This window comes from Adiantum capillus-veneris, chromosome 25 (assembly GCF_014529385.1).
Source record: "Adiantum capillus-veneris isolate H3 chromosome 25, ASM1452938v2, whole genome shotgun sequence".
NCBI lineage: Eukaryota > Viridiplantae > Streptophyta > Polypodiopsida > Polypodiales > Pteridaceae > Adiantum > Adiantum capillus-veneris.
The window spans coordinates 104,733,819-104,756,632 of NC_140955.1; the positions used below are offsets into that span (position 1 = coordinate 104,733,819).

At 39.4% G+C, this 22,814-nt stretch overlaps 1 protein-coding gene across 1 annotated transcript; it reads left to right on the top strand.

Moving 5' to 3' along the window:
• The first annotated feature begins 11,909 nt into the window (after positions 1 to 11,909).
• On the top strand, positions 11,910 to 13,291 carry LOC147425420 (uncharacterized). Its single transcript, XM_086500060.1, has 2 exons — positions 11,910 to 12,671; positions 12,758 to 13,291. Exons 1-2 carry the CDS (start codon positions 11,910 to 11,912, stop codon positions 13,289 to 13,291), a joined length of 1,296 nt encoding a protein of 431 aa, XP_086356186.1.
• The last annotated feature ends 9,523 nt before the right edge of the window (positions 13,292 to 22,814 follow it).

The following is a 22,814-nucleotide window of genomic DNA, read 5'->3' on the forward strand; positions in this document are numbered from 1 at the left end:
TACTCTTAGTGTGTGGTTGTAGTCCTGAAGCTGTTCCTAAGCTACATTATCCCCACTTGTACTCTTACTCTGTAATTCCTGATACAGTAGTCGAGTATACTTCAGCCAGATATGCTTTGTATTCATTCCTTCTAAATCTGAATCTGAACACTAATTCCAGTCATTCAGCTTGTCTATTTCTCAGCAGATGTATTCCAGCTCATGTAAGTATTCTAGCTCAGTTTCTATCTTTTCCTCCAGTTCTACTGATTGAACTAATGAATCACTAGTAGCTGTAAACTCTAACACTGGAATAAGCTATCTAAAGAGATCAGCTCCAATTCCAAGGACTATCCTTTGAAATTGGTAAAAGCATGGAAAACTTCTACGACTGACTATGAACGACATCCATACTATTTTCTACTGGCTAACAAAGCCTTAAAACTTCGACTAGAGTATAATCCTCTCTGCTAACATTGTCATCCGATGAGACTTATAGAATCTCTAATATGATACAACTATTTGGATTTAGACTTGACTATTCTACTCTCATCAACTTGATGAGGCAGTAGATCCATACTCAATGGGCCTATTGTCGACTCATTGAGTATGGTTCCTGGGTTAGGGCGGGCGCGCGTGCACACACACACACTTGGTCACTTCATGTGGATATGATTTCTTCACGTAGCTACACACACTTACACCTGAGCTGCTGATATAGCTAATGATTATTTTGTTTTATGGGGGGCTACCTTGAGCCTGTATCTTGGAAGAATTTTGTTTTTTTAAAGGCATAATGAAGATGATGAGTATACAGCTTTACCTCCCTTGGGTTTGACCTCTTCTATATTGTATTAGAATAATTGAATGGCAGGGCTGATGGTTACATTGTCTAGAGGATACATATACAAATATATTTTGGCAATATACCTTATTGATCTCATAATCCTTGGGTAGAAAACCGTGGCTTAGTAGTGGCCTATCCTATACTTGGAAACTCCTAGCTCAAACTCTTAAATTACAATGCTAATCATAACTTGGCCATGTACATTGAAGGACCTTCCACTTAAAGCTTAAAATATGTATCTCTCCTGTGGGGCTGAACCCCTTTCGGCTTAAATCTCTTTGGTGTGTATGAATTGGGTGGAATTCACCCCTAAACACGCTTGTAATGAGATGCTACTATGCAGTGGTGTGAACAATCCCCTAAAAACTTACTTTCAATGGGTTGAATAACCCTGTCATAATTATGTACAAGCCCTTGAAGGAGATCTCCCCTCCCGAGCATGATGGGTTGCTCTTTGATGGCTTTCTCCCCACCTAGCACTTAACAGTGCTATCCTTGTGTAGTTTTTGCATCTCTGCTCATGCATTGCATCAAGGCTGGCCTTTGCATATGTTGCTTAAAACTTCATCCCCTATACCTGATTAATGCTTACCATCTCTCTCTCTCTCTCTCTCTCTCTATCCAAGCATGCAACCGGGCTGATACACCGACTCTGGTCTTCCTCTCTCTTCAATGACATGATGATTCTCCTCTCCTGTAGTACTTGGTGTACCCGGGCTATGGGTTTGGATGATCTCCACTATATTGGTGCTATGACAATACGCACATAGATTCCAACATTCCTTAGGGATATTTTGATTCTACTCCTGGATTCGGTGCTGACTTAGAGGCTCCTCCGACTGGCAAGGACTTTTTCCTTGCTGGCCTTGATGCTATTGAGGTGTTCTCCACTGGTTAAAGGGCTACCTATTTAACACAGGTGAGAATTCTATTTTTACTTAGGATCTTTTTGGTTTAGTTGTTGTCTGAGACTGAAGAACCTTGCTTCCTCCATTGTAGAACCATATTTTTGACTATCTCATGTATAAAGGCACTGGAATGATACTTCATTCTCACTTTAATGTACAAAAATGAAGCTAATACTGAGTCGTTTTTGTGCTAATCTCTATCCTTTGTCTAAAGATAACTGTCTTTTGAACTTTTATGCTTGCTTGTGTATAAGTATAAGTTTAATACAACAACTAACACACACACACACACACACACACACACACATGAATGCACTCTCTCTCTCTCTCTCTCTCTCTCTCTCTCTCTCTCTCTCTCTCTCTCTCTCTCTCTCTCTCTCTCGTGCACTCTTCCATGGCATCATGTGCATATTTCAACTACACCGTTTTCCCCCCTACGCCCAAGGATTTGACAGTTCTAGCATTCAAAGGAGGATTACCCCTTTGCTTGGTGTTTTCTATGCAAGAGAGTCCCCCTCTATTTGAGATTTATCCTCCTTTTTCCTCATTTTGTTCTCCAGCTTGTAGCGATGGGCATTTAGGCCTCTTGCATTGTGAGATCGCTCCACTTCCTCCTAGCATTTTTTCTTGATAGCATTGTTTTACCTGGCTTGATTTCCATTTTTGGAGGGAGCATATGTGTTTGGTAGCGTAGGGGATATCCACATAGGTTCCGTTTCCAAAGATCCATTCTTAACCTTGCCAAATGACTTGCCTCTAGTGTAGTTCAACATGAGGTGCTACTTTGGACAACGTATCCAAATTTTTTTCTACTTGATGTGTGATGTGATGTAAGGGCTATTTTTTTCTCTTCTTGAGTGGTTTGACCCATACTTTTATATGTTCACTCCACCTGCAAACAACTACCCAAGGAGACACTAAAGGAAAAGATAACGTAGTACATAAAGACTTAAGCGTCTTTGGGAGAAGCAAAAAGGCTCAAAGAGGCTTTGCAACAAGGTGCTCTAGAAGACAAGGAAAAAGCAAAACTAGCTAGAGGAGTTGGCTACTCAAATCCATTGCCCTCCGTGGTCTTCACCTCCGAAATGTTGAAGGTCACCGTTGACGCCAAGATTAGCCGGATTGTTCCTAATGCCTTTCGATCAAGGACAGTCCATGCTTCATCTACCATTGTTGCGGGCTTTTTTGCAAGACCTCCTAGTGGCAAATAAAGGTCCTTCTGGTAGAGATGGTCTTCAATCTGCATCTTCCAGATGGTAGTTCTTGTTGTTGAACTTCCCGATCTTGAGCTTCCCTTCCTCTGCCATTACTCCCACTCAATTCAAGGAATCCTTTCCTTGAGATACTTAAGCTACAAGAAAACACCTTGCTCTAATACCAGTTGTTAGGAAATATGACGTAGCTAAGTAGATGAATGAGTAGTTTACTTAATGGAGAGAGATAATTTTCACACTTGACAGATTATACAGTAATGAGAGAGAGAGAGAGAGAGAGAGAGAGAGAGAGAGAGAGAGAGAGCACATGATATACGTGGTTCACCCAATGTGGGCTACGTCCATGAAAAAACAGCTACTCAATGGCTTTAATACTTCACAACAAGAAGTAGATTACAAAGGGAGTATACCCTTTTGGAGCTCCCACCTTGCTTCACTCTCACCACCTCACATCAACTTCACAATGCACTACAATGGTTCACAGTCCATTTTGTGTGTAGAAGAAGCCTCCTTTTATAGGCCAAAAGGGTTGTCCTCTCTCATGAGAGGCAGCCGTGTGTAGCCGCCCTTGTGTAGACAAGTCCAAATCGGACCCTCCAATCCACCCATGTGTGACCGCCCTCGAGAAAACAAGTCCATCTTTGAAATTGGCCATCGGCCACCGGCCATTGACTTTCGACCACTGACCACCAGCCATTGACTACCTGCCACTGGCCAAACGACTGGCCATTTTCCGACCATTTATCGATTGTTGGCCGGCCATAATATTCCAACAAAAAGGAATATTTTGGCTTTGCTCGAGACTGGCTGTGAAAATTTTGGTTTCCGGCGAGTGATTTTTCCTTCATGCACGATGGATTCTCCTCATAACGAGGGCCTTACAAATGTGCATTTTCAACACAAAAAATTACAAGGGGTAAATCATGCTCCATACTTAACACAAGCTGCATATCTTGTATGAAACACAAAGATCCATTCTTCTTGGGTAGAGCGAACCGCCTGTTTGAATAGGGTGTGCAAGAAGTCTCCAAATCACCCATGCTAATCTTCTAATTGAGTAACTCTATGAGCTTTGACAAATGTACTTTTAGAACTGTAATTGGATACAAATTCCAAGATACATAAGGGACGTTATCACTCAAGCTAATAGTTCTACTATTTTCTTTTTTTAAACCCAATTGTTGTAATTCTATTTTCATTTATGAAAGAAAATCTCATCAAGTCTAAACATTGTACTTTATTTTATTCATTTGGAGATGTATAGTCAGTAACTTGGGCCACGAGATTCCAGATTGTACATGTTTGTTACTTACATGTGATCTCTAGCTCCACATCACCCGAAGTTTTAGTCAAACCGTGCTGCTAAAATAGGATGTATAAAATAGGCATGATTTTTTCGACAAGGAGTCAAAACAAGGTATTATCAGCATTGGATGTTTGGCATGGTATGGCCTATTTACATAGTCAATTTGAGCATGTTTGAGATCTTGTAGCTGTCACAAAACATCAATTGAAGCTTGTGCTAAAGTAAACTAGATTTTGATGTTTGACACACACTTGAGACTAGAACTTTGGATAAGCAAGTTAGACTGGGTTTTTCGAGAGGTTAGCTACCTCTTGTAGCTTCCATGCACTAGTCGGGTCAACTACTTCCCACAGATTGAGGTTTTATGTGTCTATGGTTCTTGCTTTTCTACCATAGATATAATGAGGCTTGGCAGTTTTCCGCTCATATTTTAGCGTCATTGATGGAGACGAGGAAACCTAAACTAGAGAAAAACCAAATGCAAGCACAAGTAGAATCCATTACTAATTCATTGAGTTTTATCTAGAGTAATCGTCTTTGCAAATTTGCACAATTAGGAGGCAACTCAATCACTCTGTAGGGTACTAGGAAGTAGGGAGAGTTGCCAAGGTCTTTGATAGCTATATCCTAGTTAGGAAAAGGGGTGGTGGATGGCTCTTTTGAGATTGAAGACAAGTTGTCAGGCCTAGGGTAAGATGGGCTAGGGACAAGATCCAGGACACACATGCAGTATAGGGGAGCTATATTTAGCAGTTCAAAGGCCTATATTAGGCATGGTCGGGTGGAGAGTTGCATGTGCTAGTCCTCGGTCTCTCATATTGGTATTAGAGCATGTTCACAAACCAAGTCTGGGCCCGCACAAGTGTCATGCATGCGATCAAAATTTTCAAGACGTTTTTCAAAAAAACTCATCATGGAGGCATACTCACAGTACCGAGAACCTTTCCATGAAGAATCTTGGGGTTTAAACCCACTTTCAAAGTTGTTTGTGCCCTTAAAAATGCGTTCTGAGCTGCATAGAGGAAAGTACTCTACGGATGTCTCAAGATATACCGAGTGTGTTTTTCTTTGTTTTTGCTTCCAGTAAGAGCTTCTTTCATAGATCTACATGTTCAACATCCTTTGGAAATTTCATGTAGTGTGTGTTGCACTTGCTTGAGACAAAACAACCTCTATGTGTTGAAATTTTCACTCTCTCTCTCTCTTACATGCACGTGCATGTAAGCAAATACGTTGTGAATTCAAGAACTTTCATGTTGAGGCTTTTTCTTATAGATTTGTGTGCCAAAGCACATCTATTTTAATTTTCACCTTTCTATGTATGCATGGCATGCTCTTTGACTGCATGGAAATAATGCTTTCTACACATCTCCATATGTATGATGCATCCATGTGAAGTTGAAGCAATGAAAGAACAAGCTTTGTGATGCTAATGGTAAGTACATTTAGTTCATGGTGATAATGGCCTATCAAGGCATTTGTTTGGTTCTTTTGCAAACCACCCAAAATTGTCATAAGACAGACATGCAACAGTTTCCAAGGAGAAGTGCTTCCAAGGCTTGGCCACTCAAATGACAAGAACATTTTTTGAATACCACACATACCCAAAATGTTTGGAGAGGGTGAAAGGCAACATGTAGAGCAGATGACCAAGCAAGGACCATAAAGTTGGTAATTTTAGTCATTATGTAATTTTTCTGGCTTCATAATTGCATGAAGCCTCCAAAAGGTTTCCAAAAAAAAAAAGACACAAAGGCAAGGCCTGTTGCTTGAATGGATAAAGGTGAAAAGACTTCTAGCATGGCCAGCTCTTTGTTGGTCAGATAGAGCTGTCTCTATCATGCCTACGCTAAGCAAAGGAGGAAAACATGCTTGAAATGGCCGACCATTTATTGCAGTTAAAAGTTTTGAATTTTCTAGGACGTGTTTCCTAGGCAGGTTTTTGAACTCAATGAAGTCAAAAATAGACATGATCAACCCATTGTTGGTGTTGTGGGATCGAATCACACCACCTATAAAGTGCATGCAACACTACCTAGATCAACATAATGTCAATCAAGGACACATATAACACAATAGGCGCACATAGGCAATCTATTTAGCTTGTCAAGCTGAGACCATCCCTCAATACAACACTCTGGAAGGCTAACTAAACCACAATCAAGAATCTCACTGCTCTCAACGTCACCACCCAACCCACATACACACAAATGAAAGGAAACTCACCAAACCATACCAGAATCATACGAAACTTAAGGAACACCATCCACTCACTAGGATACACCTGCCCCAAAGCCTCTACACTCAAAATCCTCACTCCAAACCCATATGTGGAAAACACATATGAAGACATATCAAAATTTTCAAAGTGCTTGAAATTAAAATTTATGAGTACCTATGCGTAGCTTATGTCACCATGATTCTAACGACTACTTATAGGCAAAAAATAGACATCCTTTGATACACTTACAACCACAAATAGCTCGTAGATGCGCTAGCATGTGTGCTCTATTTCTCGTGGAATGCTTGTCATTGTTGCATAGCTCTCTCCGAGCCTATCACAATGGTGCAGTTGTCAAAGGGCGGTGGTAATGCGTGTGCTAGTCTCCACCCAACCGTGCTATCTTATAGCCTCCCCCTAGCTTACACACTGTCCAGCCTTGCCGGTGGCCTTGCCCGTAGGACCCATGTCCTTACATTACCCCCCCCCCCCCCCCCCCTTGGAGAATCGTTTTTGTCCTCAAAAACAAACGTAGGAAAACGTTTCTCAAGTGCGGAGACATTCTTCCATGTAGAACCTTCTTTAGGTCTATCTAGCTATTTTACCAACGCTTGTCGTCTGACATGATGTCTGGTGCGAAGATCATGAGAATCCAAAATCTTTTCGGGCTCATGAGGCATGCTTGGCGGTTTGATAAGGTCAACTAACACACCTGTGTCAATGACATTATCATTCTGTCCGAGCTGTTTTCGTAAATGGCTAACGTGAAAAACAGGATGAACTCGTGAGTGCGTTGGAAGAGCTAACTTATAGGTCACTTGACCTATACGTTTGAGAATGGTAAACGGTAGCAACTCGAAGCATGTCAAAATGGTCTTGAAGAAAATCCTTCGCTTGTTGTATCTTCTCCTTAGCCAACCCCACTATAACGGGTGATCTAGGTTGAAATCCATATAAAAGCATAAATGGACTAAACCCTTTAGTCACATGCTTTGAACTACTATAAGCAAATTCCAATATAGGTAAGTAGTCTTCCCGATTGGTTTGCTTCTTGCTAACGTATGCTTGTAGCATATCCTCTAGCACTTGAATAAATCTTTCGGTTTGACCATTTATTTCTGGATGATCAGCCGTACTTAGATTAAGTTTAGTTTCCAACTTTTGAAACAGAGCTCTCCAAAAGTGATTATCGAACTTTCGATCTCTGTCACTAATGATACTAGCTGGACGATCGTATAGTTTATATACTATGATCTACAAATAGCCGTGCTAATTTTGGTGTCTTAACCGTAGTCTTAGTGGGAATGAATCAACATGGTCTACAATTACCTATATGGCATCATGGCCATGATTTGTAGTAGGTAGTCCTACTACAAAATCAATAGAGATGCTCTCCCACTTACCTTGTGGAATCTCTAAAGGATGTAAAAGGCCACCTACCTTGAGGCACTCTGTCTTATTAACTTGGCACTATTGGCAGTTTAGTACGTACTCTTGAACATCATGATGTAAGCCCGGCCAATAAAATTGCTGTCGAACTAAGACATACGTCTTACATATACCTAGATGACTAGCACTTGGACTATCGTGACACTCAAATAAGATTTGGTGCCTAGTGTCTGAGTCCTTTGGCACACATACTCTACCCTTATGAAGTAAGTAGCCATCATCAATGGAAAAATTCTTCCATCGCTTAAGCTCTTCCTCAATAGGGGTGGAGCTCTGTGTGTTGGAGTTTTTATCTGTGCGTGCAGAGACATGTTGATCTGGCTGTACAGAGATATATGAGTGTGAGGGATCCCTTTTTAAAACTGCACTCCACACTTTAGCATATGATTGATCTTGTGCATGCTTGCCACGTAATGACTCCAAAAATGCACTCTTTATTTTCGTGAAAGCAAGTGAATTAATCTGAGGCATCCGACTTAGTGCATCTGCTACTACATTATATCGCCCCTTGCGATATTGTAGCTTACAATCATAATCTTGAAGGATTTCTGCCCATCTAGCTTTACGGCCCTTCAAGTCCTTTTGAGTAGTAAACCATTTGATACTCTCATGGTCAAAAACTACTTCAAACTTAGCACCATATAAATAGTGTCACCACTTTCGTAAAGCGTGAATTATGGCATAAAGATCTCTCTATCTAACTTTTTTACTTTCAAAGGCTATAGGTCTTCCCTCCTGGAGAAGTACCGCACCAATTGATTTATCACTAGCATCGATCTCCACCACAAACGGCTTAAGTGGGTCAACGATTGCTAGGATGGGAGCAGTGGCTATAGCTACCTTGAGCTGTTCAAAACTGCGTTTTTGGGCTTCTTCCCAAGAAAAGGTCTCACCTTTTGCTTTAAGTTGATCCATCATAGGAACAAAAATTTTGGCATAATCACGGATATACTGTCGATAAAATCCAGCCATGCTTAAAAATATTTGAAGCTCCTCAACCGTGTTGGGATGTGGCCATCGAAGAATGGCAGTGACCTTGTCAGTGTCCATCTTGATGCCATTATAAGAGATCACATGACCGAGGTAATGTATCTCTCATTTAAAGAAATCACACTTGCTTTGCTTAGCATACATCATGTGAGCACGTAGCTATTTGAACACTAATTGTAAGTATTCTATGCGTTCATTTTCAGGCTTACTGTAAATGAGAATGTCATCAAGGAAAACCACAACAAATTTTCCAAGATAGGGACGTAAGACACTATCCATGAGTGTCATAAATGTAGCTGGAGCATTGGTTAAACCAAAAGACATAACCAAAAATTCAAAATGCCCGAACCGTGTTCTAAAGGCAGTTTTAGAGATATCTTGCAAAAGGATACACACCTGGTGGTATCCTGAACGAAGATCTATCTTTGTGTAGTATCCTGCCCCATGGAGTTGATCAAACAACTCATCCACCTGGGATAGAGGATACTTGTTCTTGATGGTTATGGCGTTTAATCCGTGTAATCTACGCACATGTGCATAGTACTATCTTTCTTTTTTACCAATAGAATTGGTGATACCAAAGGCAAAGTGCTAGGCCTAATGAAACCACAGGCGAGGTAGTCAGCCAAATGACTCTCAACCTCCTTGGCTTCTTTAGCACTCATACGATAAGGTGGTTTAATCGCCGGTTTAGTGCTTGGAAAGACATCTATGCCATGTTGCACATCATGTGTAGGGGGTAAACCCGATGGTGAATCACTTGAGAATACATCACTATACTCCGTGAGTAAGTGAGTTAGCTTTTGCCGTGCAAAAGGAGAAAGTAAACTAGAGTTATGATGGGATGGAGAATCCTGTAATTCTTGTAATGTGTGTTTTACAATAGTTGCACGTTGCCCTTGATAGAATTAAAATTGAGAGCACTTTTCTTGTTAGATTTGTTAACACTTTGATTTATCACTTGTGAGAGCAGGGAGTCTGTGTAAGCTTCAATTTCTTGACTAGCTTATAGTTCAGGAAGTTATGGTTGCACCATCATCCACTAAAATACGAACATGTTGTCCACTAATAGTGCCATGCATGCAAATCAAATCATGGGGGCTAAAGGTGGGTTGCCACATTGAAGCAGACACACAACACTTGTGCTTTTCTTCCATATGAAGAACCTCTACAACACAATATTTAGGAGATGAATCTAATGTGAGATGTTGCATCGTGTGCATGGCCTTTTCTTTGCCTTGCAAAAGAGGATAATCTTTCTTGTTATGTTGGCCCGAAAGACATCTAAAACACAAATTGTGTTTCTTTGCACGCTCAAAATCAGCACTGCTGAGAGACCCACGTAGAGTATCTCGTGATTGCTTAGGCTTTTTAGCCTCTTGTGGGCGTGGAGAGGTAGATAGTCTCTTATTCCTCTTGGAACGTGTGGGAGATCTACCTCGCCATTGGCTCTTAGTCACATTGCTCTTAGCAAAATTATTCTTAGAGTAGGGAACATTTCCTTTCCTCTCTTGGTCATCATCATATCTTTGGGCATGACTGATAGCTTGTTCCAAAGTTTTTGGATGTTGGGTCTTGACATGAAGACGATAGTCTTTGTGAAGATCCCTATTAAAACCCCATATCTTTTGAAATTTATCTAGACCTTCTAGTTTTAATATGATTTCCCAATAATTTGAAAGGTATTGTGTGAGAGAGAGGCCAGACCTGCGGCATGCATCCCATGCTAACCAATTCTTATCTTCTTCATTGGAGTCCAATAACTTTGGAGAAAAAAAGCTTGAAATGCAGCCCAAGACGGACGATGAACATCTATTGGAAATGTCATCCACCACTTATAGGCCTTGCCTTTAAGAGATAGACTTGTTTCCATAGTCTGAATCCATGGATATTGATACGACTAAGAACATAACAACTCGATGTAATGAGGAGACATAAATCCTATTGTTATATTTCAAGAGGGAAACTATTCTAAAGTAGCAAAGTATTGTTTGTCAATCCACTTTGATTACCCTACTTCTCCTCTTCTACATCACAATTCTTTAGCATTTGTTCTTTTCAAAAAGTGTGTGTTACACAACTTGGGAAGCTTAGATTTTGTTTGCTCTAAATGTGGAGCAAAGGCTTGGAAAGCTGAAGGAAAAACTATCCAAACATTTGTTGGCAAATACTGTTGCTCTGATGGAAGAGTTAGGCTACTTCCATTCAATGAACCACCAACTGAATTGAGAGATTTGATGAGTTCAACCTCAATAAGAAGTAGACAGTTTTTACAAAATATTCGGGGATATAATAATGTATTGGCATTTGCATCTCTTGGTGCCCATATTGATGACACTATTAATTATGGTGGGAGAGGTATATACACTTTTAAGGTGCACAACTTAGTTTATCATAATATTGGTTCTTTGGCAGCAGTGGAAGATTGCAATGAAGTCCCATGCTTTGCCCAATTATACTTTTTTGATACTGAGCATGAGTTGAATAACAGATTGCATCATGTTCCAAATTTAGATCGTAGTGTTCTAGAGTGTTTACAATCTATGATGCACATAGTAAATCCCTATGCCAAAACTCTACAGTGTGCTATTTCTCTGTGTGGAGATGCTATTGCTCCCAATATTAGGATGGTTATTGTAGAGCACCGACGTAATGGTTGGAAATATCTTGCTCCAAGGGGTTTTGAAGTTGCTGCCATTGTGCCTGGAGAAGGGGATGATAGGAATATTGGTCATCACGACATTGTGTTGAATTTTCAACATGGAGGCTTGAAGAGAGTCTCCAGTATGCACAGATCATATATGTCTTTATTGTATGTTTTGTGTTTCCAAGTGGAGAAGATGGGTGGCATCCTTATTTAGAGACTAGCGATGAAAAAAAGGTGATTCAAAAGCAATTTTATAGTTTTCACTTACAAATAAGAGATGATACAGTGAAATGTTGTCTTCGAGGGGGTAGGCTACTACAACAATATATTGTTGATGCCTTTAGTATTATGGAGGAGTCACGATTATTGTGGATGAGAAATAATCAAAGAACACTTCGTGTTGAAGTGTACCAAGGATTAATTGACATGGTTGAATCTAGAGATGGTTTAGAGAGGGTTGAAGGTCAAAATGTCGGTCGGAGAATTGTATTGCCTTCTTCTTTTGTTGGAGGTCCAAGGTATATGTGTCAATTATACCAAGATGCAATGGCAATTGTTCGTAGTAAAGGTAAACCAGATCTCTTCATTACATTCACATGTAACCCACGATGGAAGGAAATTGATGATGCTATACTACCTGGGCAAAATGTTGTTGATTGTCCTGATGTCATTACACTTGTGTTTTATCAGAAGTTTCAAGATATGATGCATTTACTCATCAAGCAATCTTTATTTGGGGAGGTCATTGGGCATGCCTCAGTGATAGAGTTTCAAAAGCGAGGTCTCCCTCATGCTCATATATTGTTGATACTTGCATCGGAATACAAGCCTGTAGATACAAGTCACTATGATAAATTGGTTTGTGCTGAACTCCTTGATAAAAATGTGTTTCCAAAATTATTTGATATAGTGAGCCATTGTAATGTTCATGGATCATGTGGTCCTTTGAACCCATATTCTCCATGCATGGTTGATGGAAAATGTAGATTCAAGTTTCCATGTACATTTAGTACGTCTACGACTGTAAATGAAAGTGGATATCCAGTGTATCTAAGACGAGATGATGGAAGGTTTGTTCCATCAAAAGATTACAATTTGGATAATTGTTGGGTTCCTCCTTATAGCCCTCTCTTATCATTGAGGTACACAGACCACATTAATGTTGAGATTTGCTTAACTATAAGTATGTTTATAAGGGACATGATCGGGCCACTGTCGTTTTTCAAGATTCTGAAGGAGTTATTGATGAAATCAATAGTTATCTCAATGAATGTTATGTTTCTGCATCCGAGGCTATGTGGAGAATATTTGGCTTTGACATGCACAATGAAAATCCATCCATTCAACAACTCCAAGTACACCTTCCATCGCAAAATATGGTTACATTCCAAGATTGTGATGATATATCAGACTTGCTGAATAATGAGCGAAGTAAAAAAACTACCTTGACAGAATGGTTTGTCGCAAATCAAAACTATCGAGAAGCAAATAGCCTCACATATGCAGATTTTCCAAGTGCCTGGGTTTGGAATAAAGCAGAAAAGATATGGTCTCCAAGACAACATGGAGTTTCTATTGGAAGAATGTATAATATCGTCCCAACTGCTGGTGAAGTTTATTACCTGCGAATGCTATTAAATATTTGCAAGGGATGTAAATGCTTTGAAGACTTGCAGACATATGATGGTCACCTTTATGCTACATATAAGGAGGCATGTATAGCTAGATGATTATTGCAAGATGATGAAGAATGGTTACTTTGCCTCCAGGAGGCCTCTTTTTTTCAAAATGGAATGCAATTGAGACAGCTCTTTGCAATCATATTGGTCTTTTGTGAGCCACTACATCCAAGTGCTCTATGGGACCGATTTTGTAACGAATTTTGTGAGGACTATGTTTATGCTTTAAGGATGTGTATTCCTAATGCAAATGTACGACTTGATGTGGCAAAAATGAAGCTTTGCTTCACATAGAATGCTTCCTACAACAACATGGCAAGAGGCTTTCTGATTATATGTTGCCTGCAATAGACCCAACAATGGCACGTTTAACTGGAACTGGTGCTATGGCTGAAGAGACAATGTTCAATGTTGATGAGCAGTGTAATGTAGCAGATCGTATGGAGACTTCATTAAATGAAGATCGACGAGATGCTTATCACCAAGTGCTACAAGCTATTGAAACACATTCAGGAAATATATTCTTCTTAGATGGTCCCGGTGGCTCAGGAAAAACGTATTTGTATAATGCACTTCTGTCACGAGTACGAGGAAGATGTGAAATTGCTCTTGCACGTGCATCATCTGGTATTGCAGCTTTGCTTTTGAGTAATGGAAGAACCGCTCATTCTAGGTTTAAGACACCTTTGGAGCTTCATTCTGAATCAACTTGCAATATAAAGGTAAATAGTCAACTTGCTGAAGTTCTAAGGAAAGCAGCTCTAATTATATGGGACGAAGCTCCCATGACACATCGATATGCATTTGAGGCATTGGATAGAACCTTAAGGGATATTACGCAGCAAGACACTTTGTTTGGTGGAAAAGTTCTTTTGCTTGGAGGTGACTTTCGACAAATACTACCTGTTGTACGGAAGGTAGTTGTGCAGACATTGTAAATGATTCACTTTGTCATTTTCATATATGGAAATATACAAAGATATTGAGGCTTACCATAAACATGTGTATACTTGACTGTGGAACAAATTTACTTCAACAAAGTTTTTCACACTAAGTGTTGGACATTGGCAATGGGGATGTGGATGATGGAGGAGACCATCGAGTAAAAATACCTTCAGATATGATTCTTCCGACAAATAGCTTGACAGACCTTCTCAACTTTATATATGGAGATTTGCATTGTGTACAAGATCATGCAAGCTTTTTCAAAGAATGAGCAATACTTGCTTCTCAGTACAAAGAAGTTGATTCAATCAGTGACTATGCATTGCAAAAAATGTATGGAGACTCAAAAGAGTATCTTAGTGCAGATTCAATTTGCATTTCTGAGAAAAACACACGTTTGTATACAGTGGAATACTTGAATAGCCTTACACTTGGTGGTGGTTTTCCACCTCTCGCTTTGGTCTTGAAAGTAAATTCTCCTATCATGCTATTGCGGAATTTAGATCCAGGACATGGATTATGTAATGGAACCAGAATGATATGCAAACAGTTCAATTGCAAGGTAATTGAGGCCGAGATAATAACAGGATCAAATATTGGAGAGAGAGTCTTTATCCCAAGGATAGATTTTGTTGCCAAAACTCATCAGGGACTTCCATTCCAAATGAAGCGTCGTCAATTTCTAGTCAAGCTAGCTTTTGGAATGACCATCAACAAAACTCCTTCATATAGTTTTTGTTGAGTTCTCTCACAAACTCTCACAGCCATAAGCCCAGTGCTTTCCTGGCAAGGATGGTTTGAACCTTCTTTGGATCCATGGAGATTCCCTTTTCAAAAATTACATAACCAAGAAATTCCACCTTAGATTGATGAAAAGAGCACTTCTCGAACTTTGCATATAACCCTGATGCACGAAGCTTTTCAAGCACTAATCGTACATGGTGCTCATGCTCTTCTTGATCCTTGGAAAATATCAAGATATCATCCAAATATATTACCACAAAATAATCCAAATACGCTATTGTGATTCCCCATTTGCCAGTCGTTTGGGAAGACTGTCTGTAAACCGTGGGGGAAACACACCTCAGTACTGTCAATCATCCAAGGGGATAGGTAGATTACAAAGTGTGAGGGAACACATCTCAGTACTATCACTTATCCAAGGGGATAGATAGATTATAAAGTGTAATCTGGTGTTGAAGGGTATGTAAAGTGCGTACGTTAGCACCAAGTGATTCAATCAGTAAGCATTTATTGCTCTACTTAGAGTTTGCTTACTATAAGTTAAAGCATGTTTGCGACTAGGTGTAGTCTCTTCATGTATAACTCACGTTCTCAACCTTGCACAATCGTTAGGGTGGGGTTGTTTACTGATGATGAAAATTGGGAACAAGTCAAGGACTTAAACTTGGCTGATGAATTATGTCAGCAAGTTACTTTCATGGAAAGTGACAAGAGGTACTCTTTTTGGTACACCTTTGTTGTGATAAACTCGTTTATCATGCTGATGAGCGTTCTAAATGGAGTCTACAGACTATATTTGGATAGGAACCGGTACCATCAGATGGTTACAAATGGACAACGATGTAGAAAATCAAGATGTTACTCTTGATTTCATTGAACCTCCTACTGAACCGGGTTCCACTCAAATGAACAGTTGGATCCATGAGGGATGTTACTGTAGAAAACATTAGTGTTCTTATGAAGATACCATCACTTGTGTTTTCACGAACGAAAACACTTCTCCAAGGGGGGAGTAATGTCAGGACAATGGTAGGACCAGTCACGGCCAAGGGCCAGGATGGCCATGCAGTCAAGGGGGTCCCTATATTTAGCAGTCCAAGGGCCTATATAGGGCATGACTGGGTGGAGATTAGCATGTTCCAGTCTCCCTGACCTTTCAATTAGTTACGATCTAGCTAATCAAAGTATCATTAATTATCATAAGAAGTATGAGAGAGGCATAGTGAAAGAGAATAAGCTTTGATTAGTGTAAATCAAGTCACATGAGCAAGGAGAATCTCAAGGACTCCATAGCCACACAGCTCATGAGCTCTCACCAAAGAGGGGTCTCCACAGTTGAGACTGAGAACCCTAATTTCATTTACACACTATTTTATATACCTGGGGTAAAAATATGCATTGTCCAAGTGACTTACTGAATCTATAACCTAGGCACACTAACTGCCCTATTCTTTACAACTTGGAACTCTCATTGAGCCCATAACCCGTTACAAATATTACAATAATGGATTGAAATAAATCGGGAATTTACAATACATGGTAATTTTGGAAAATGTAAAAAATGTGTAGCCCAATCTTCATTGCTGCTTCTTATTCATCTTTGATGTGCTTCATAAGGCTTGGGTCTTAAGCAACATCTTCTGTTAACTATTGTCAACTCAGTTAACATTCCCCGCTTTCGATTTCAGTGCCCTTCCTCCTCAGGCACTGTTGGAAAGTGGTCGTGGAGGCTGTGGAAGGTTTTTGATTGGTTTTCAATGGTCTATATGGTTTCATTTGTTGTTGAATTTGTTGATGAGTTTCATTCCGATGTAGCATCTTCATTGGTCTGAGTTTGTTTCTGATGGAAGAGATGACGTTGCATTTGTCTATTGTAGCAGCATATGGTGAGGCTTTGTATATTTATTGAGAGTATATACAAAAGAAGTAGAATGATGAGGATCTAAATTAGGGTCTAATACCTGGATGACCAAAGGGAAAAACTCCAGTGGGAAGAAAATGCCTTTGTAATACGTACCAAATTCTAATATGAGTTGAAGCTTTAGAACTAACGCTTTGATCATTTCATGGCAAAACAGCCCGAGTCTCACTATGTCAAAGAGTCTTTTTTGCACCCTGGTGACTTGACCTTTTACATTCTTGAGCTTACTACAAACATTTATTCAAGTAAAAATAAGCTCGAATCCTCAAAAAGAGGATTTTGAAGGACCAAGTTGGCATTGAAGGTTTCTTTTGCTATACATGTTTCATCATCTTTGAATCTATATGTGTGTTAGTTGAGTTGTCCTTGTTTGACTGTGAAGAATCCATGGTCCATTTGATTCTCCACTTAGGCCTATTGTAAGGAGCCTTTGAGGTTTTTGTAGGCCTTTGTTGACTGTCTGCCTCTCCCTTTTGTCTTGGAGCATGGAGGACTTAGGAATCCAAATCTGTGGATGACCTTGTAGCTTCTTGGATGACTTTTCCTGGATCTAGGTCTTGTTGAAATCTCGAGATCTTCATGCATATTTTCTGCAATTTCAGTTGGTCTTGGTTGATTAATAGCCAAATCTTTGTATAGCTTGTGTAGAACCTTTGTTCAAGAGGAAGATTATTTGAGATCCATCTCTGTTTTGTATCCGCTTAAGAGTTTTGGTAGACTTTAGCATCTAATGTCATTCTGTTGTAGACCTGCTTCTTAGGTATCCTAGGATATTGTCAAGGTTGATACCTAGTGGGCCTTCTTTCTTGGTAGGATCGTGATTTCACTCCATATTCTCTAACCTTCGATTTTGGTACCCATATGTTTCAATTATTGAGCTATAGTAATCTTGTTCTTTTAAGTTCCATTGTGATGCTATCCATCCCATGTGTTTGTCTTTCTGTGTTGTTGTAGTGTCTCTAGTCCACATTGGATCACTGACTTTTAGTAAACTGCTCTAAACAAACACTTTCTTGACTTTCATTTGCTTTCTTAAGTACTTGGGCTGAAATGCCGTTACGTTTCTGGGTATCTCCCTAGAGGTTTTGTTTGGTTCAATAATTGAATTGAAGTTTTGACAGCCTGATTTTCTTGAAGAAGCTGATCCATGAAGAAACTATTTACTTCTTCTTCTTCACTTACTCAAGATATGAAGTCTACAAAGCATAAAAGGGAAAATATAACAAAAAGGGGAAACTAGTACAATGGTCTAGTGTGAACCACTAGTGAGTGAATTGAATGGATAAGTGTGCCATCAATCCTATAGGTAGACCAATTCGATGTAGTCCAACTTTAGTATCATTTACAGAGATATGTGTATCCACCAAGGCGCACCAGTGATGATGAATGTTGGTGATAGTCATCCAAGAGTAGTGCATGTTGAGCTTGACATATCAACAATCACCCGCAAGCTCAATTCCATCTCTCGCATACCAAGCATCAGTCAAAACCATTGCAGCTTCTACACCCTAAAGGCCTTTGTAAAGACATATGCAATCTGCTCATTCGTCATCACGTACTCAAGGCTAATGTCGCCTGCCACCCAAGACTTGCTCTTTGATGATTTGGTAATGCACTTCGAGGTGCTTCATCCTCACATGAAATAATGGGTTGTAAACCAATTATATGTTGCTAAGGTTGTCACTATAGGTGACAACCCACCTTTGTATGTGTACTCAAAAATCCTAAACTGGAAATCCTAGCCATGCTACTTCACATGCCGCCACTGTAGCACCCCTGCATTTTGTCTTTGTACTCAATAGAGCAATCACAGGTTGCTTCTTGCTACTCCACATAGTAGTTGCAACACTCCCAAGTGAAAACATAACTCCACTAGTAAGCAATCGTAGGTTGCTTTTTGCTACTCCACGTAGTAGCAGTCTCCCAAGTCAAAACACAAATCCACTAGTAGACGTGTGATCATATATGCTACCAGCCCAATCCGCATCTATCTAACCATAGAGCTACAACTCAACATCAATGCTATAAAAAAGTGCATAATCTAAAGTAGCACTCACATAGTGCAATTTGCATCTCATTGCTTCCAAGTGTGGTTTCTTGGGAGATTGAATAAACTAACTCACTAATCCACCTATGTAGCTCAAGTCTGGAGATGAGATTATCACTCAACCGGGGGGGAGGGGATCTACAACAACAAAAAAAGACATATCACATGGATTCAACAATAGGAATTATTTTATTTATAATTTCACATTTTTATATGCAGAAGGGTGTTGAAAAATGATCTTAAAACAAAAATTACAGATTGAATAGATAAAGGGTCCCTTTATTGGTTAAAAACATAGCTAAGGGGTTTTATAAATAGTCATTGTGAATGCACATGATGTATACGTTCTACATACAGTGACCCCCGTAAAGATAGTCAAGTAGATCAAGTTACCAACCATCTTCCAGCACGTGGTAGCAGTCTCAAGCACTTGACCTGTATCATTCCTATACATAGTAGCATTGTCAAGCACTTGACTTGCATCATTTCCAAACTTCAAATTTTAATCTAGCGGCTCACAATTGGCTTACAATCATCCATACCATACTTTATTAGCATGTCAAAAGCATATTGTCGTTGTGAAAACAATACACCCTCTTGTGTGCGAACAATTTCAATGGTCAAGAAATAAACTAAGTCTCCCAAGTCTTTCATCTCAAACTCCTCCATAAGTAGAGCATGTGCACCCTCTACTTCCACCGCATTTTCACCTCCAATAATCAAGTTAGCCACATAGATATATATCACCACATTCCTTACTTCATTGTATTGCACATAAACCCAAAGAAACCCAAAGAAACAAGGAATGCCACAATCCTTTTCTACCAAGCTCTAGATGCTTGCTTCAATCTATATAATAATTTCTTTAACCTAGATATGAGGTCATGTAGCCTCATATTCACATAGCCCTATGGCTGCATCATATACACAACTTTCTCCAAGTATCCAACCAAGTAAGCATTCTTTATGTCCATGTGTTTCAGCATCCATCTTAAAGCTACAGTCACTGCAATAAATACACAAATTATATACATCTTGACTATAAGACTGAATGTCTCCTCATAATCAATCATATACGCTTGTGCATACATTGCTTGGCCACAAGCCTTGCCTTGTACCTACTCACATTGGTATATTGTGCTTTATCTTGTACATCCATTTGCATCCAATTGCATTCTTTCCCTTTTATACATCCCATGTTCCATTTGCATCAAGGGCATCCATCTCCTCATCGATATCTTTCTGCCATTTCTTATCTTTGACAGCATTGTCAAAACAAGTGGGTTTCACTTCCTAATGTCATATTTTTTATATATGCAAAAAGACGAGCTACATAATAACCACAAATCAATCTTGGTGCAGGATTTCTTACTCTCAGATTTGCGTGGTTAAGGATCCCTTCCAGGTGCCTTATTCACTGTTTGCATCCTTCTTGCACCTGGAGTCTTCATCGAGGGTATGCCAAACTCCTTATCTAAATTTTGCTTAGAACCATGTGTGTGTGTGTGTGTGTGTGTGTGTGTGTGTGTGTGTGTGTGTGTGTGTGTGTGTGAGAGAGAGAGAGAGAGAGAGAGAGAGAGAGAGAGATTTTATAATGCCTCCTTAGTGTCTACTTACTAATCCATGTTGCGAAAACAATCTCCTAGAAAGTACTGAGTTTTGGTATGTTGTAAATCTATTTCTCTTTTATACATTGAGCTAAAAGGAATTGTGGAGGGAGTGTTACTTACGGGCACTAAATAGGATGAACAACTTTTTGACTATAATTCAAAAGACTATCTAGCAGTTGGGTTGAAATTGCATCAAGATGCTAACAAAAGTACTTTCAATAGGTGGGTCTAATCCTTTTAAAGGTACGTGTACCCTTAACATCTATCAAATCCTATCCCTCTGATTTCTATCTTCATCCTGGTAGGAATAGCTCCCCATAGCACCTTCCAATAGCTACAAGGCTCCCTTGCGAGCAAAGTACGCAAACAGATTTAGAAGACCTAGAAAATCTTGTTCTTCAAGAACAACCTACTCTTGGGAGGAAAGATTTGGAAAAACCAACCCATCCTAATCTGCACCAAAATTGTCTGCTTTTGCTATCTCAAACAAGTTTGGAAGTTTAGGAGCCAGTATAACTTTGTGAACGATCATTAGATGGCCAAGTTCAAAGAGATTATCCAAGAAAGCAAGGAAGACTTGATCATCTCTGTTGGAAAACACAAAAACTCTAAAGAGTGAAATCAAGTAATCAAATCCATTGGTTTTGGTACCAACCAGTCCACAAATGTAAGTACTTAAGAAACTCCTACATCTAAGGGGTTGTGTGGCTCTTGAGTGTATGTTATGGCCCATCAAGGTACAAAATGTGTTTGAGGATAATTATACATTTCTTTATGAGTTAAGACAAAACCTCCACTCACAATTGTATGGGAAAGAAAAAATCTTTTGAAGGTGTTCATTAAGTGGAGTCTAATGCAATTCTCTCATGGGTGTGAGGTGAAAGAAGGGGGAGAAGGCACGTGGGAGAGAGAGAGAGAGAGAGAGAGAGAGAGAGAGAGAGAGAGAGCAAGAGAGATCTTTTTGTGCATTTGTCAAGCCAACATGGGGGAGAGATAGAGAGATTTCTTGGCCTGCTAAAGGTCTTAGTATCCATATTGATGAGGGTCTTTCAATTCTAGTTGTTTGACATGTGTCCCTCAAAAAAGCTTTATATTTAAAAAGTTTTGAAGAGAAAAACAAGCATGTCTTTTCAAATGTTATTTCTCAAAGCTGCATTTGTTTTTTTGGCATGATGCTAAGGAAAGCTTTAGAACACAAAAGATAACACAGAATTCAGAGGAATTTGATCCATAATGTGAAGTATTGATTCAATATTTATTTATGTACAGTTTGATTTGTAAAAAATCCTTTCATTAAAGGACTTCGCAAATATTTATTTCATTAAATTGTTTTATTTTTCTATGCTTATTAAATCTATCTTTTTTTAATGAATGCACGAATATATTCTTTTGTTTTATTTTTCAATGTATCTTTTTATTTTATTGTTTTGTTTTCAAAGGATAATGTGGAAGGTGCACCTTTCACCCTATTATTTAAGTGGAGCTTTTTCTAATATATAAACCATTCGTAATTATGTAAGTATATTGGATAATGTAATATATATTTTTATTTTTTTTCTATAAATTTTATTTTGTTTTCAAATGACAATGTGCAATGTGCACTTTTCACCTTATTATTTAAGTGAGGTCTTTTCTAATATACGAACCATTTGTGCTTACGTATGTGTATGTATACTGGATTATAATTTTTTATTAAAACACAACAAAAATTCCATGTGAATGTAGGCACTCATTTAAACATACTCTTTATAAATCTCATCACTCCCTTAACTTAAACAGGACTTTGTGCCTCCTCACCTTGTTTCTCTCTACAGGTCGTTGTTTGTATCCTTTGTGTTTCACACCTCACGAATCCAAGGAGCAAGCAATGTCTTTATGAGAAGAGGAGCATTGAATCCAGGGAAGAGGAATGCGGAGATTGGCAAGCCGGGCCATCTGTCTCGCTCTCTCTCTCTCTCTCTCTCTCTCTCACATGCAGAGAGCCAGTTCATTTTCACCTCTTAAGCTTTACTTATCACAGAGGTCCTTGCGCGTCCAAGGATCATGATCGGTGGTGAAGTTTTTTGCATTTTGTAGTTGCCCTGCAAGCTGCTTTGCTAAGGGCGGTGTCCGGCGAGCTAGCGTGGTGAAGTTGCCTTGTTGGTTGATTGGGTTGCGATCCATCTAGCTAGCAATATTACTTATAGCTTAGCTCTTGTTGGTTGATTGGATAGCGATCAGTTCTCAAAGCAGCAAGGGAGTCAAAGGTGATTTAAACCGTCCTGGTGATTTCCTTCGACTTTGCTCAAGGCCGGATCACACCTTTTG